The sequence below is a fragment of the Monoraphidium neglectum genome (genome assembly GCF_000611645.1).
Source record: "Monoraphidium neglectum strain SAG 48.87 unplaced genomic scaffold scaffold01618, whole genome shotgun sequence".
NCBI classification, from domain to species: Eukaryota; Viridiplantae; Chlorophyta; class Chlorophyceae; order Sphaeropleales; family Selenastraceae; genus Monoraphidium; species Monoraphidium neglectum.
Window position 1 is genome coordinate 1 of NW_014012010.1, and position 12,852 is coordinate 12,852.

General features: G+C 62.9%; 2 protein-coding genes across 2 annotated transcripts; both read right to left on the reverse strand.

Moving 5' to 3' along the window:
• Positions 1–550: 550 nt before the first annotated feature.
• On the reverse strand, positions 551–3,244 carry MNEG_8488 (ATP-dependent DNA helicase PIF1; the record flags this gene model as incomplete). The annotated part of the gene is made up of 8 exons (XM_014043038.1): positions 551–649; positions 867–977; positions 1,355–1,381; positions 1,641–1,744; positions 2,031–2,147; positions 2,407–2,473; positions 2,642–3,037; positions 3,164–3,244. The coding sequence occupies 8 exons, from the start codon at positions 3,242–3,244 to the stop codon at positions 551–553; spliced, it is 1,002 nt and encodes a 333-aa protein (XP_013898492.1).
• A 1,086-nt stretch (positions 3,245–4,330) lies between these two features.
• MNEG_8489 (hypothetical protein) lies at positions 4,331–7,452 on the reverse strand (the record flags this gene model as incomplete). The annotated part of the gene is made up of 5 exons (XM_014043039.1): positions 4,331–5,161; positions 5,368–5,647; positions 5,848–5,974; positions 6,184–6,579; positions 7,266–7,452. The coding sequence occupies 5 exons, from the start codon at positions 7,450–7,452 to the stop codon at positions 4,331–4,333; spliced, it is 1,821 nt and encodes a 606-aa protein (XP_013898493.1).
• Positions 7,453–12,852: the final 5,400 nt, after the last annotated feature.

Below are 12,852 nucleotides of genomic sequence, written 5' to 3' on the forward strand. Positions count from 1 at the left end.
GGGCACGCGAGTTCGGGGGCGGTGACATCATGCGCGGGGGGTCTGGGGACAGCCGGGGCGGGTGGCGGGGACAGGTGGGGCATCTCGCAGCGGCGGCGCGCCAGAGGAGGGGGTCAGCGAGCCGCCCGAGGGGCCCCATCAAGCAGCGGCAGGCGGAGGCGATTTCGACGGGCCGAAGCCGCAGCAGGCGCAAGCACCGCCTGTTGAGCCCGCCCTCACCTTGCTCAGCAGAACGTGTCGCAGCCCGCTGCGCCCCCACGCTGGCGCCTGCGGCGGCCAGGCACGGCAGAGACAAGACGTGGTGGGGGCGACACGCACAGCAGCAACGGTTTGAAAGCTTCAGGGGCGGGAAAACCAAAAGCACGGGAGTGCTGTCGCTTGCCTCGCGGGGCCGGTGAGATATTTATCCGCACACCGGCGTGGGCGATGGGGGTTGCGCATGCTGGTGACGTCCATGCACCCGTCATGTGCCACGCTTCAATTATACCTTAGTCATGCATCAGTCGTCGCTGAGTTGCCCGGGCCACGACCTTGGGCCCAAGCGCGACCGCTAGAGTGCGCGTGGCCCCACCTGAAAGGCCATGCCGCGGTTCAAAAAGGCCTCCGGCGCCAGCGGCTGCCCCGCGCGCGTCTTGTTCTCGATTGGCGGCTGCACGTGTGCGCGCATATGCAATTTCAAGGAGCAGCGGATGATCTCGAGCTCGCCACACGGGAAGCATTGAGAGGTAACAGAATCCACTCCTATGCCGCAGCGGCGCGAGCGCTCCTCCGCCTTTCACACGCGACTGACCGGCCAACCCTGCCCGCTCTCCCCCAAAACCCGGCACGCCGCCCGGCCGTCGGCCCCGCAACATAGAGATGCCCACCAGCTGGCTGAAGTCGCCGCAGAAGACCAGCCGGAGGCCGCCCCAGGGGCGGGCGTTGTTGCGCAGCGCCCTGAGGGTGGCCTCCAGCTCGTTGAGAAACTCTGCAGACACCTGGGCGATCAAGGTGGGGGATGGGCGCCGCGCATCGATTGCTTGACAGTAATGCACAGCTTGGGGATAAGCCTTGAGAGCCACCGGTCAGATATGCCCCAGGGGGGGGGGCGGCGGTGGCGGAGTGCTGAGAGGGTGGAAGGGGGCGCATTTTGCCCTGGGAGGGAGGGGCTGGAGACTGGGCGTGGAGGCCGAGCGTTCCAGCAGGGGCGTGAGAGGCCGGCTGCAGACCAAGGGAAGGGGAGGTCACCCGGCGTGCTGAAGTGCTCAGCAACAGTGCTGTAGCGCAGAATCCGGCGCGGGCGCCCTTCCTCGCAACATATGTGACCTGGAACCGCCCGCCCCCCCGGCTGCCGACGCCACCGCCGAGATCTCACCATCGAGATTTCGTCCAGGACTAGCGTCTGAGTTGGGGGCCAGGCGCGTAACACAGACATGTTCAGCGAGGGCCGAAGTGACGAGTTGCACAGGTACCGCGAAGAGATTGATGCGATACAAAATAGCGGCGCCCCAGCGTGGCAAGGGAGCGCAGCGGCGGCAGCGCCGGCGGCGGCCCAGCGGACGCTCCCACGCCTCCACTCGTTTCAGCACACGGGGGAGGGCCACACAGCCTCCCCAAACCCCAGGCCGCGGCAGCGGCGTGCCCTCGCGCCCCAGGCTCACGTCGAGGTCTCGTATCCGCTGCGCGTTCTTGCGCTCAAACATGCGCCCCCAGTCGCGGTACGAGTTGATGAGCCCGCACCCCATGGCGCTGTGCAGCGTCTGGCCTGCAGCGGCGGGCGGGCGGCATGTGCCGGTTGCGTTGAAGGGTCGATCGCCGTGGCGGCGAGCCGCGCGAGCTGGGAGAGGAGGGAGGCACTGAGAAGAGAGCAGGCAGCGATGCCAGGGTGCAAGGTGACTAAGAAGCGCGCAAAAATAGACAGGACACAATAAGAACATGGGCAGCTGCAGCAGAGCACCAACTTGAGGGCCAGACGCCACGCAGCAAGCTGTGCAGGAAGCCAGGCTGGCATGCGGCGCCCCAGGCCGCACGGTGTCCGCGCGGCCGCCCACCAGCGATGTGCGTTGCTGCGATGCCCGTGGCCGCCGTGACCGCGACGCGCGTGGAGAAGAGCAGGCCGAACTCTGACCGCAGCTGCCCGACGATGTGAGACAGCAGGAACGACTTGCCTGGGGGACAGGGACAGGGCAATGGGTGCACTTGTAGGCATTTGGGTCGAACAAAAGTGAGTTAGCTGGCTGCTGTGTGGTCGGGTTGGGGATTTCGGGACGCAAACGGGTAGAGACGAGCGCGACAACGCGCACGTGCCCGGCAGGAGCAGCGGGCATGACGACCGGCCGGGTGCGGCGGCCGGGCGCGTCTCTGCCTGTGAGCAGGGTATCAAGCGGCGTCGCGGCTGAGCGCCATGACCACAGGGCAGCGCCGCACCCGTGCCGGCGTTGCCTGTGAAAAACACGTTCTGCCGGTCCTGCAGCACCGCACACGCCACCGCCGCCTGCGGGGTTCGGTCGGGTGGCAGGAGGGATTACACTGGGCCGGCGCAGGCACCAGTCACATGCTGGCCACAGGCTGCCTTGTCGGCCTTGTACCCCCCAACCCCCAGGCCTAGACCTAGGCCGTTTATGGTGCCGCGCATAGGAAACATCTTGAAGAGCGTGCACACCTGCTCATCACTAAGCTCAACAGGGGCGGCAGCGGCAGCCCTCTCGTGCCCCGCCGCCCCTCCGCCCCGCACAGCGCCCGCCGGCCCGGGTGACTGCGCCGTCGCGCCCTCCACGGCGCCGCCGCCGCCGCCGCCGCCGCTGCGCCTGCTGCCGCCCGCAAGGCTGTCTGACACGTGAGTCAGCATCGCGGTGCCCTTGCCCAGGCTGTCAGACACGTGCGTGAGTGCGCCCACGCTCGCGGCCGGCGCCGCGCCCCGGGCTGGCAGCGGCACCGCAGCCTTGGCCGGCCCGGCCACCCTCCCGCCACCGCCGCCGCCGCCGTCGCCGTCTGCTTCGGACCCCTCTATTTCGTCGTCGCCCTCGCTATCTGATGATGAGACTACGATGGGGCTGGCCTGGCATCCATGGTTTTGCTGCTGCGTCTGTTGCGACCCATGTCGCGCTTGCTTTTGGCACTGCCCGATCTGTTCCTCGCCCTGTGCGTGTCCGTCTTTGCAACCGCCTGCGCCAGCGCCACAGACCTGGTCGTCCTCTATCTCATCGCTGCTGTCGTCAATGACGACCACGTCAGTGGGGGCGAGCACGCCCAGTGCTGCCGCCATGCAGCTCTGCCGGGCGCTCTTGTTCCGCGCAAGACAGACGCTGGCGCGAGGCGGCGTTCGTACACACACTGGGCGTGCCGCCTCCTGCCTGGGATCTGCGCAATCCACACTGTCTGTACGACTATGTTCAAGCTTTGTGTACCAGGAAAAGCGCCTGATTTGTTTCGAGAGTGCGAATTGCTGCTGGCATGTGGAGTGTGGTGAGGCTTAAAATCTCCTATGAAGCATAAATCCGAGTGCAGTAGTACAAAACCCGTCGGGCCCTGTGAAAACTCGATCTGCAAAGAGATGCAGACTACCTGCATTCAAAAATGGTGGACCCACTCGTTTCAAAGGAACTTTCAGGCGCATGAAAACGTTGTAAAGTGAGCCTTCAAGGCCTTGGACTCGTGTCTGCACGAGTGGTGGCATCGCGTCCGCGGCCAGCACGCACAGCACGCCAGTACAGTTGGGTGGGGGGGTGAGAAGTGAGTAGTTGTTGCAATCCATCCCGAGAACCCTGATCATTGAGTCCCCACCAAACCTCTTAGCAGCCAGAGGGGTCAGGGGGCAGCCCCGGCAGGTGACACACCCTCGGGTTCTAGGTGCCCCCCTGTTGCTGCCTGGTACCAGCGACAACTCCCACAGTCACTCAAAGAGTTTGATGTGATTGAACCATGATTACAGCAGCAACCCACACACGCCTGCCTCTGCAGTCAGGACGCCACCGCTGTAGAATCCGCACTGCAGTAAGGAAAGCAGCACCCTCCACCCTGACGGTTCACCAGCACCCCCCTCCGAACTGCCTGAGTGACAGCGCTGTGAAATGCCCTAGGCAGGGAGGGACCCGCCGGCCCTCGCCCTGCCCCAGCGTCGTCGATACACGAGTACGCACAAGGCCTGAAAGTCGAAGCCCTAAAGGCCCCCTATCCGGGACCGTGCATGCTTCAGCGCGCAAGGCTACCTTGTGTGAAGCGCTGAGGCTATGCACTGCAGCCCCACAACTTCAAACCCTACACATGCACGAGCGCGGAAACCCACCGTGCCAGAAAAACAGGCCGGCCGACGAAACGCCGGCTGCCTGGGATACCTCCGCCACCCGCGCGCTCAGTGTGCTGTCGCTGGTGCGTGGGCGCCATTGCTGCGGTTGCTGCGGGGCTGTCCGTCCAGCGCCATGACCCACTGCTCTAGCGACTGCAGTGGTTCAGGCACCCACTTCCGCTCATCGTCAATCCGCTTGGCCAGCCACGGCTGCCATGCAAACCTGTCAAATTTCTTTGGCGGCACCACGAACACCAGCCGTGCCGCCCTGCTGCGCTCTGGGCCCAGCCGCGCCAGCAACTCCTGCACTGGCTGTGCTATGATGCCGTGCTGCGAGCTGGCTGTGAACTGGAGTATGAGCGGCTGGCTGCAGCACAGCACGGCGTCCCACGCAGCGTTGCTGCTGGTGCGCGGTCTGAGGTAGACATTGTCTAGGAGTCCCAGCGCGCCCTCACCCTGCGACCCAGGGCCATCCCACTTCAGCGTCAAGCCGCGGGGAAGGGGATATTTGCTGCTTGCGATGCTCGATTGCTGCGCCTGCTGCTCCACTGGTGCCTGCTGCCACTGCTGCTGCTGCTGCTGCTGCTGCTGCTGCTGCTGCTGCTGCTGCTGCTGCTGCTGCTGCTGCTGACCGCCACCCATGATCTCGTGGTGGGAATCTGTGTCCTCTTCCACCTGATGCAGCATGTTGGCCTCTTCATACTCTGTTGCGTTGCTGCCGTGAGGGCGCCTGCGAGAGGGGCGCAGCTGGCGCACCGTGCAGGAGACGCCACCCTGCAAAAACAAATTGTGGCCGTACTGCTCGAACAGCGCGCCCCGCAGGCCTGCCGCGCGAGGGTGGCCGCGTAAAGCCACCGGAAACTCCCGCAAATCACTGCGCCCGTCGGTCTCCAGCTCCTGTAGCACCAGGCGGGCGGCGTGGGGAGATGCAAACCACACACAGCGAACGCGGAAGTCCGGGGTCACCTGCGACAGCGGTGGTGCGACAAACAAGTGAGACACCACCAATCCAGTCTGGTTCTGACGCAGGAAAAGCACACAGAGACAGGCGTACAACGAGCTCAGACGGCGGCGAGCGTTCCCCTGCATACGTGATGGCACACCTTGAAGTGGCCCAGGCTATGGCTGTTTAGGTAAGCTTTGTACACGTCGGGATCGCTGATGGCCCGCACGAGGCTGGACACGCTGTCCTCCCCCAGGTCTGGCTTGAGCTGGTCCTCGGGCCGCTCTGTGGGCATCGCCAGCACATGCCGTATGCTGCCGCCAAACCAAGTGAAGCTCGTGAGCATGGCGTCCGCTGCAACCTCTGGGTACAGGCGCGCCCTGCAGGCCTCCAGCTCCTCCAAGCTCCAGACGGGCAGGTACAGTGGGTCCTGGGAGCCACTGCAAAGCAAAAAGAGCAGAAGGATTTGGAGTGAGTGAGATGGGTCTGATGGCTGCATGCCCTTGTGCACATGGACACAGGTAAAGCTGCAGGATGCACAAGCAAAGCACATTACAGCTGTGCACAATATTTGTTACGATCCCGCGTGGCTGGCAGCCAGCAAATGGGCCCCAGATGCTGTAGCCAGCGAAGGACCCACCAGCCCTTCAAGAAGCGCTTGAAGTTGCTGTTTTCGATCGAGGACAGCACCACCGTTTTGTACTTGCCACCAAACTCCACGGGTGGTGGTGATCCCTCGATGATGTGCCAGATGTTGCGGCCATCAGCTGGAGGGGGGAAAACAAGAGACGCAATTTGGAGGCGAATGGCTGACTTTGGGGCATGCTGTTAAACGCGGCAGTGACAGACCTGTCAACCCTACTCAAGATTGACGGGTGTGGGTGTGCTGATGAGGGTGTGACACATGGGGTGACCAGCACAATCCAGAATATGTTGCACACGGATGCAATTCGCCCCAGACTGCTTCTCCCCTCACCGCCAGGATCAGGCAACGACATGACTTGTGCAGCCTTGACGACACCACCTTGGAAGTCAAACTGCAGGCGCACTCGCCCCCCGAGGTCGTCCAGGTAGTCGTAACACACGACCTGCTGCTGCTGGCCAAGCCGCCGTATCAGATAGAGCGCAGCTGCGCTGATCCCGATGCCGGGCGTGCCTGTGACGATGAACCCCAGCGGCTCCGCGGCCTGGCTGCAGCGCTGCTGTACCAGGTCGAACAGCTGCCTATAGCAGGGCCTCACGTACAGGCTTGTACGTAGCCGTGGTGGCAGCATCAGTGACAGGCCTGCTGGCAGCTGCAAGCACCCGTCCTCCTCTTTCAGGTGCACCAGCTGCTTGGCCCACTTGGTGAGAGACTCGCTGGACAAGCCGGCTGCAAGAGACAGCAAGAGGGCGAGAGCAAAGCGTCGCAGTTGCGTGGGTGCTTGTGACCAGTAGTGGAAGCAAGGCGGCATAGCAGGCGCATGCAAATGCACAGAGCCATGAGCGGTGCCCTGGCAAACACTGCCTGTGGCCAACCCCATGCAGCAAAAGCCCAAGCCAGCCAGCCAGATTGTAAGATGCACACAGAACATACCTGATGTTCCGCCTGGACAACAGCGAAGCAAGGCCAGGGTGTTGGCAATGCGAAGCGGCAAACGGCATCACAGGCACAGAAAAAGGGTCGGCGGGTGACAGCGCTTAGATGTGGCATGAATCAGGGGGCACTGGGGGAGAGCAGCAGCAGTACAAGAGCTGTTTCAGCACAATCAACTATGAAATGGGGATGAGGTGAGCTGTGGCTAGGTCGTGCACAATTGGTGCAAAGTGTGCCCACAAAAACATGGGTGTCCGTGCGCACACAGTGGATTCCAAGCATTGAGTCCCTGAGAGACGAAGGAACTGTCAGCCACTGTCAAGCGTGCTGTGAACACAAGGTACAGTACCCTCTGCCACGTGGGCGGCGCCACAGCTGAAACCACCTCAAATTGCCTGCCAACACCTCCAAACTTCTGAAGGCATGGAACACACTGCTCAGGTGCCGCACCGCGTCAGCGTGTCACGAAAGGCCCTACTCACCCCAGACAGCTGCGGTGATGGCCGCCTTCCGATCGCCAACTGGCAGGCCCAGCAGACCGGCAGCCCAGTCCTCGGGCCTCTGGTAGATTGTTTCTGCCGCATCGCCGCGAAACGCAGTGTGGTCCTCGCCTGGGAACAGCTCAGGCAATGCCTGCAACAGCTGCCGCCTGGAAGTGGGCGCATCCATGGGGACCGGGGCCTGCAATAAAAGGCCACGTGTCAGCAGCGTGTGACAAGCAGCACACATATGTATTAACGCTTGACCTGCAGTATGACCAGCACAGGGATGAAGCCAGACTGAGGGCATCACTACTGCAGCTCTTAGCATGCACTGAGTGCAGCCGGCTGCTGTAGCCCGGGCCAGTGCACTGGTGTGCGTGTCGTGCGCCAGCGCAGCAAAGCAGGGCCGCCAACGAGCGCACGCACCTGGCAACAATCAGACACCCCTCAGCCGCCTCGCGAGAAGGCTGGAGCGTAGCACACGGGCAGGGTTGGTTGAGCAGGCGAAGAGCGAAGGATTGCAGAGGGGCCCCAGCCTTATTCTTGTGCCCCTTGCCTGATCCTAGGCCGTCAGCAGTGTATACTTATGCCGTTAGTGCAAGGGCCAAAGCGATGCACAGCCTAGCGAAGCCTGGAGGTGCAAGGGCCTGCTCACGTAACCCATTGAATGAGTGGGAATGAAATGTGCGCACTGAACAGATTTTTGAAACAAATGAGCAAGCATGTTCACGTCCGTGGTCGTCGCTGGAACAGCATTCACCCAGCCAGTCGCCTCCCTGGCAGGCCAATGTGGTCCGCCGCCAGGTGAGGGGCGACCAAGGGACGCCCGGCCTCCTGCCTCGCGCCGCCATAGAGCGGCGAGTGCAGCGCAACAGGGCGAATTCAAACCTCATCTCAAGCGGACTGATTGCCTCCCCGGCGGCGCCCGACAATATGCGCCCGCAATGGGTGTGGGAGGTGCAGAGCACCAGCAGGGTCGAGCCCTCCCGCAAATGTGTACAGAAGTGCATATGCGCGCCTCCTGCCACGACACCCGGCATACTGACATCGTGGCAACCTATAAGCCGGATCATACAGTATAGCTAGGGGGCCACGTGGTGTAAGGCCTGCATTTGCCAAGAGGCGTGCAGCAACGGCAGCTGCACACGCAGGGGCATCGGCCGGGCTACCTGTGAATCTACAGCACAGCGCCGCAAAACACAATCCTCGAGCAGTTGAGGGCGCGCAAGCACACCCATGCAAGGGCACTGTTGTGTTTGCCAAACCCCACTGACCTGTGGAGCCCTTGCTTGTTGGTGTTTACGCCATCTGCGCGGACTGGCCCGCGGTCCGGACATAAGGGCCCCTCTTTCATGACTGCTGCGGAGGTCGACGCCAGCTCCGCTCTCACCCCGCCACCAAGCCAACATCACCAAACTTCTTTCACTGCACTGATCACAAGCTTTAGCCTACGACGGCCGGCGTCTGCACTTTTTGGTCTGTTGCTGCAATTGTTTTTGTCTCTTGCCTGACACAGGTGATGGCCAAGCACCAAAGCGATGTCGGCGTCATGCAGGCTGAAAGGGCTAATGACGTGGATGGAGGCCGACCACCTCTTGGCGGCGGCACCCACAACGCCTGCCGGGGTTTGCTGCTTGTGCGGTCAAGCACCTGCTGTTACTTGTGGATTTCAGGGCCCAACCCAGTCTCTGGGAATCGTGACTCGCACGGCCGATTTTTTGCTGTAATGACAATCGCAAGCAAGAGTTCACGGTGCAATCACAACTGCATCAGCCCAGGATGCCGCAGCCTGGTGGGGGTGGAGTGAGAGGAGGCACGCTGGTTGGTGGTGCGCGCAAGGGCCGAAACAGGATGAGGCCAGCGCCCGCGGCTAGGTGACAGGGTTGAGAATATTTCTTGCGCAGCTCCAAGGCATTGCCCGGCAAACATCAGCGCACCAACCCGCCCATTGAAAGCCGGCGGCCACGCGCCCACCTGAGAGCCACGCAAGCCTGAAGTCGACCAGAACAGGTCCTCTGTGCACGCGGCCGTGGCTGCCGGCGAGCATTCCACGCGCCGCGCTGGGCGGCTGCCCTTGCGGCGCGGGCCCCAGCCCTGTCACGGCCCAGCCACTGGTGCGCGACAACATGTCTTTGCAGACCGCCACCGGCACACCGACGCATTGCAGGGGCCTTCCTTGCGGTCGGCCGCACTGCTGGCGTATAGAGCGGGCTGGGGGTGCCACTGCGCGGCCACGCAGGGGGGCCCCAGGCCGGGCCGTCCGCTCAGGGAGCGCGGACGGGTCCGGCCGCGCACCCTCCTGCGGGCGCGTTGCAGGGTCAGCGACCCGGGGCACTCTTGGGGCTGGGGCTGCTCTGGGCGCGAGAGACTGACCTCGCCCTCGATGCCGGTCTCGTGGGTGGCGTCCAGTGGTCTGAGTGCGGGCGGCGGCGCGCGCATGGTTGGTTGCGGCCGTCAGTCAAGGTTTTAGTGGGGGCTTGGTAGTCAGTTGCTTGTGTGAGGTTGAGGCGGTCACGCGGCCAAGCTGCTCCCTTGGCACCCCAACATGTGACCCCCGAGTCCCCCGCTTGCCTGAGAAAAGTGCAGCCACCCAGCCCTGCGGCCCCCTCCCTCGCCCCAACCTGCCCCGGGCTGCCCCGGGGCGCGAGGGAGGAGCGGCGTCGATGAAGAGCGCCTGGGCCCGTGTTGGGGAGCTTCCTGGTTGGCCTCGGTGGATGTCGCTGCAGCCGTAATGTGGGTGGTGAGAGAGGAGGTAGGCTGCGTGGTGGTGCACGCAAGGGCCGCAACACCATGAGGCCAGAGCCCCTGGCTAGGTGGCAGGGTGAGAAAAATTCGTGCGCAGCTCCAAGGAATTGCCCAGCAAAGACCAGCTCACCCACTGAAAGCCGGCGGCCACGCGCCCACCTGAGAGCCACGCAAGCCATAGGTAGACCAGAACAGGTCCTCTGTGCACGCGGCCGTGGCTGCTGGCGAGCATTCCACGCGCCGCGCTGGGCGGCTGCCCTTGCGGCGCGCGCCCCAGCCCTGCCACGGCCCAGCCACTGGGGCACAGCAACACGTCTTTGCAGACGGCCACCGGCACACCGACGCACCGCAGGGGCCTTCCTTGCGGTCGGCCGCACTGCTGGCGTATAGAGCGAACTGGGGGTGCCACTGCGCGGCCACGCAGGGGGGCCCCAGGCCGGGCCGTCCGCTCAGGGAGCGCAGACGGGACCGGCCGCGCACCCTCCCTGCGGGCGCGTTGCAGGGTCAGCGACCCGGGGCACTCTTGGGGCTGGGGCTGCTCTGGGTGCGAGAGACTGACCTCGCCCTTGATGCCGGTCTCGTGGGCGTCGTGAACATGTAGGGTTTGGGGGTGGCGCGTGCGTGGTTGGTTGCAGCCGTCAGTCAAGGTTTTAGTGGGGATGGGTAGTGGCTTGTGTCAGGTTGGGGCGGTAACGCGGCCATGCTGCTCCCTTGGCACCCCAACATGTGACCCCTGAGTCCCCCGCTTGCCTGAAAAAAGTGCAGCCACCCAGCCGTGCGGCCCCCTCCCTCGCCCCAACCTGCCCCGGGCTGCCCCGGGGCGCGAGGGAGGAGCGGCGTCGATGAAGAGCGCCTGGGCCCGCCATGTTGGGGAGCTTCCTGGTGGGTCTGAGTGGCAGCGCCGGCAGGACGACCTGACGGGTTGGTGAGCGGGCAGAGATGAAGGAGCAGGAGCCTGCGCTTGATTGTGGTCCACTGGGGGGTGGCGCCGACCATGGCGCAGTTTTTGGGAGCACACACCCTGCTGATGCACTGCTGCAAGAGGCACGCACGCTGCCCTTGCACTGCTGGCCACTGCGCTGCTTGCCTGTGCGCTTATCGCAGTATGAGCGTGTGTTAGTGCTTGATGAGGCCTCCGAATCGACGAGGTGCGTCGAGGGTCCTCCAGAGTAGCGAGGAGCCTGTGGTTGAGTGGTCTTCGTGAAGGTCATAAGAGAGGTATAAACGACACAAGATGCTGATATGCAGGATTTGAAAATACATATACATAAATCCGCCAACCCCCAAGCGCTCAAACGGATCCAGCCCCCGGCTGCCCTGCCACTTCATACGGTTTCCAAGTGGCTGCTCAGGACAAACCCAGGCCAGGCACATCAAAACAATGATAATCATTAGCATAGTTTGACGCTATCAATGGGGCGGTCAGTGATCACGCGGCTGAAGTCAAACACGTTCTGGCGCGCGTGCCCTCGTGATATTTTAGGGCACATGCAGCCGCGGGATGGCGACCACTGGGTGATTCTGCGCCGAGAGCGTTGGTGAGCGAGTGCAGCATTCTCCAGCACCTCGTACTACATCGTAGCCTTCATCAGAGCATCTGCAACAGATGTCTGCGGCAACACATGACCTCTGCTGCATGGCTTTGCCCTTGTGTAGCCAGAACCCAGAGGCACAGCAACCAGCTTAACTTCTGCCCCCCAGGCATACGCGGTGCGAGCGAACGGCATCACCTCAAACCTGCTGTGCTCCCTGATTATCGACTTGCATGCCTGCCCATTGACACATGATGCGTTGAGTCACTTTCATAGCCAGGGGATCTCTGTTGACGAGCATGTGTGGGTGGTGCACTTCACCCCGCCGCGCACACCTTCATCAGGCGTACGCAGCTGCATATCGTCACCCCGCAACACAGGTTGCTTGCTGATGCACTAACGAGCTTTGAACGGCTCTGGAACTCGCGGGTTCCTGGTTCAGATGTTATTTGGGGATGTCATTATTTTGTGCAGAAGAGCGCATGGCTGGTCGGACGTGCCACTGACTCCAGGCCGGCGGGGCCACCTGCTGCTGGCTGAGGAAGCTGGGTTTGCAACCCCGTAAGCCATGCGTGCTGTTGTGCAGGATACTCTAGTGCAACTGTGATGCCAAGGTGAACCAAGAAACGGCAGTGACCTTCTCATGTGCAGTAGGTGGCGGGGTGAAGAGAGGCAGCAGCCCTGCTGGCGGGGGGGAGGCCCCCATGCAGGGCTGCCGTCTGCGTGAGGTTCAGCAGGGTGTGTGTGTGGGGGGGGGGTTGCAGGGCAACCTATGTATGTGGGGGCATGTGTAAGTGCGAGCAGCAGGCCAGACCTGCCCACGACGGGTAGGCTGTGGGAACTTCAAGTTCAATTGCCCCCAGTGCGCGGAAGGTTGAGCAGATCGCGATGCACACATGTTCAGGTGCCAGACAGCTGCGTCAGGTGAGCGCCGGACAGGTGCAACCAACCGAGCACGAGAGAATGCGCAGTGTGTCGCTGGACGTGCTCAGAGAATACTTGAAATACTATAAAAGGCGGTTAGGCCGCATCCCTCAGCGCGGCTCATTTAGACTCTTGCTATTGCAAAGTCGCGTGTGAGCCGGAGGTGGTCCCCGGCGTAGCGCATGCGTCACTACACGAGGAGCACGTGCCAAATGTCGCCGTGCACGGCTTGAAATTTTGTGCAGGCGGTGAATCTGGGGAGCGGGTGCAACCATGTGTTGTTTGTACAGCAGGACGGCGAGCCCCACGCACAAGACGGATGAATAGGCAATCCATTGCCCTTGGAAGGCACAGGCTGCTTCAATGCCGCGTGCGCCACTATATGC